At 57.9% G+C, this 1,210-nt stretch overlaps 1 protein-coding gene across 1 annotated transcript; it reads right to left on the bottom strand.

The window, feature by feature from the left end:
- Window positions 1–110: 110 nt before the first annotated feature.
- PPTG_01308 (hypothetical protein) lies at window positions 111–885 on the bottom strand (the record flags this gene model as incomplete). The annotated part of the gene is made up of 2 exons (XM_008894554.1): window positions 111–252; window positions 287–885. The coding sequence occupies 2 exons, from the start codon at window positions 883–885 to the stop codon at window positions 111–113; spliced, it is 741 nt and encodes a 246-aa protein (XP_008892802.1).
- Between the last annotated feature and the right edge of the window lie 325 nt (window positions 886–1,210).

Here is a 1,210-nt window from a genome sequence, read left to right on the forward strand (position 1 = left end):
GTGTTCCTCGTCCGGCGATTCGTCGTTGCGGAATGACCCGTCAGAGCTGCTATCACTGGGTGGAGGGTCGTCTTCGTGAACCACTCGTCGTCTGCGCTTGACGCGTTCGCTCACTCGTCGTTGCACTCCGCGTTCACGCCTCCGGCCATCAGCTTCCTCATTAGACAGCGCGTCGTCAATAAACGCGCCAGTAGGTGTTGGTGGAGCTCGGCTTCGTCGTTGTTGCCGAAGTCCCGGATCACGCACCCCATCCTGTCTTTCACCGGTAGCCCTTGGTGGCACTGACTTCGATGTTCGCCCCCGTCGTCTTTCCGTCACTTCGGTGGCTTCTCGGCTCCGTTGCTGCTCCTTTTGCATTGTGGTAACGATGGCAGCCAACTGCTGTATTGTCGTAGCCAATGCTGCCATCTCAGTTCTCGTCGCTGGTGCTGCTGTATCGGTACCTAGTGCCAAAGACCCCAAGGACGCCGTCGACTTCCGTCCGTGCGATCCACCGGATTGGCTGTCCGTATACTGCTGCAACTGTGGCGATCTCTTGCGCGGTACGTAGCGGTGCCGATGCCCGTTCTCGCTGTCCGTGCTGTCATCGTTGCTGTCGTACTGCACTTTTGCTTTCGCCTTGCCCTTCCCGGGTGGTGAGCGCTTCGGAGGTTCCTTCGCTTCTTCCGCCGGTTGCTTCTCAGTCTCACCCTCGTCTTCCTGCTCAACGTCGCGGGTTTCAATGGATGCGGGTGGGTTCTGCGCTTCCGCTTCTTCGGGCTCGGATGTGGCCAAAGGCGACTGAGACCGCGTTTGCATTGGGTGCGAATCCTGCGTAGCTGTCACTGTCGTTCCTGAAACTCGTCGATTCTTCTTGCGCAACGAATGCCCCTGTATGACCACCATGTAGCGGACCTCTTATCTTGCCCGGTCCGTTAGGCAAGCCGTATAGCTCTCGCTGCGTCCGTCCTTCGTTGAAGTAAACACGTCCACACTGATGGCTGTCAGCAACTACTCGTTGCCCCGCCGGATCGTCCACTTATAGCAGCGCGACCCTATTTATTAAATGTAATACAGACCTCGTTCACCTCCTACTCGTTCCCGTTCTCGTCTTCGTTCTCGTTCTCGTTCTCGTTCTCGTTCTCGTTCTCGTTGCACGGCACTCCGTTCGCCCACAGCCACTCCAACGTGTAATGAGCCCGCCAACTGCGTCTGCCTCAGCGCCAACGCG

This window comes from Phytophthora parasitica (assembly GCF_000247585.1).
Source record: "Phytophthora parasitica INRA-310 unplaced genomic scaffold supercont2.3, whole genome shotgun sequence".
In the NCBI taxonomy this organism is placed as follows: Eukaryota; Oomycota; class Peronosporomycetes; order Peronosporales; family Peronosporaceae; genus Phytophthora; species Phytophthora nicotianae.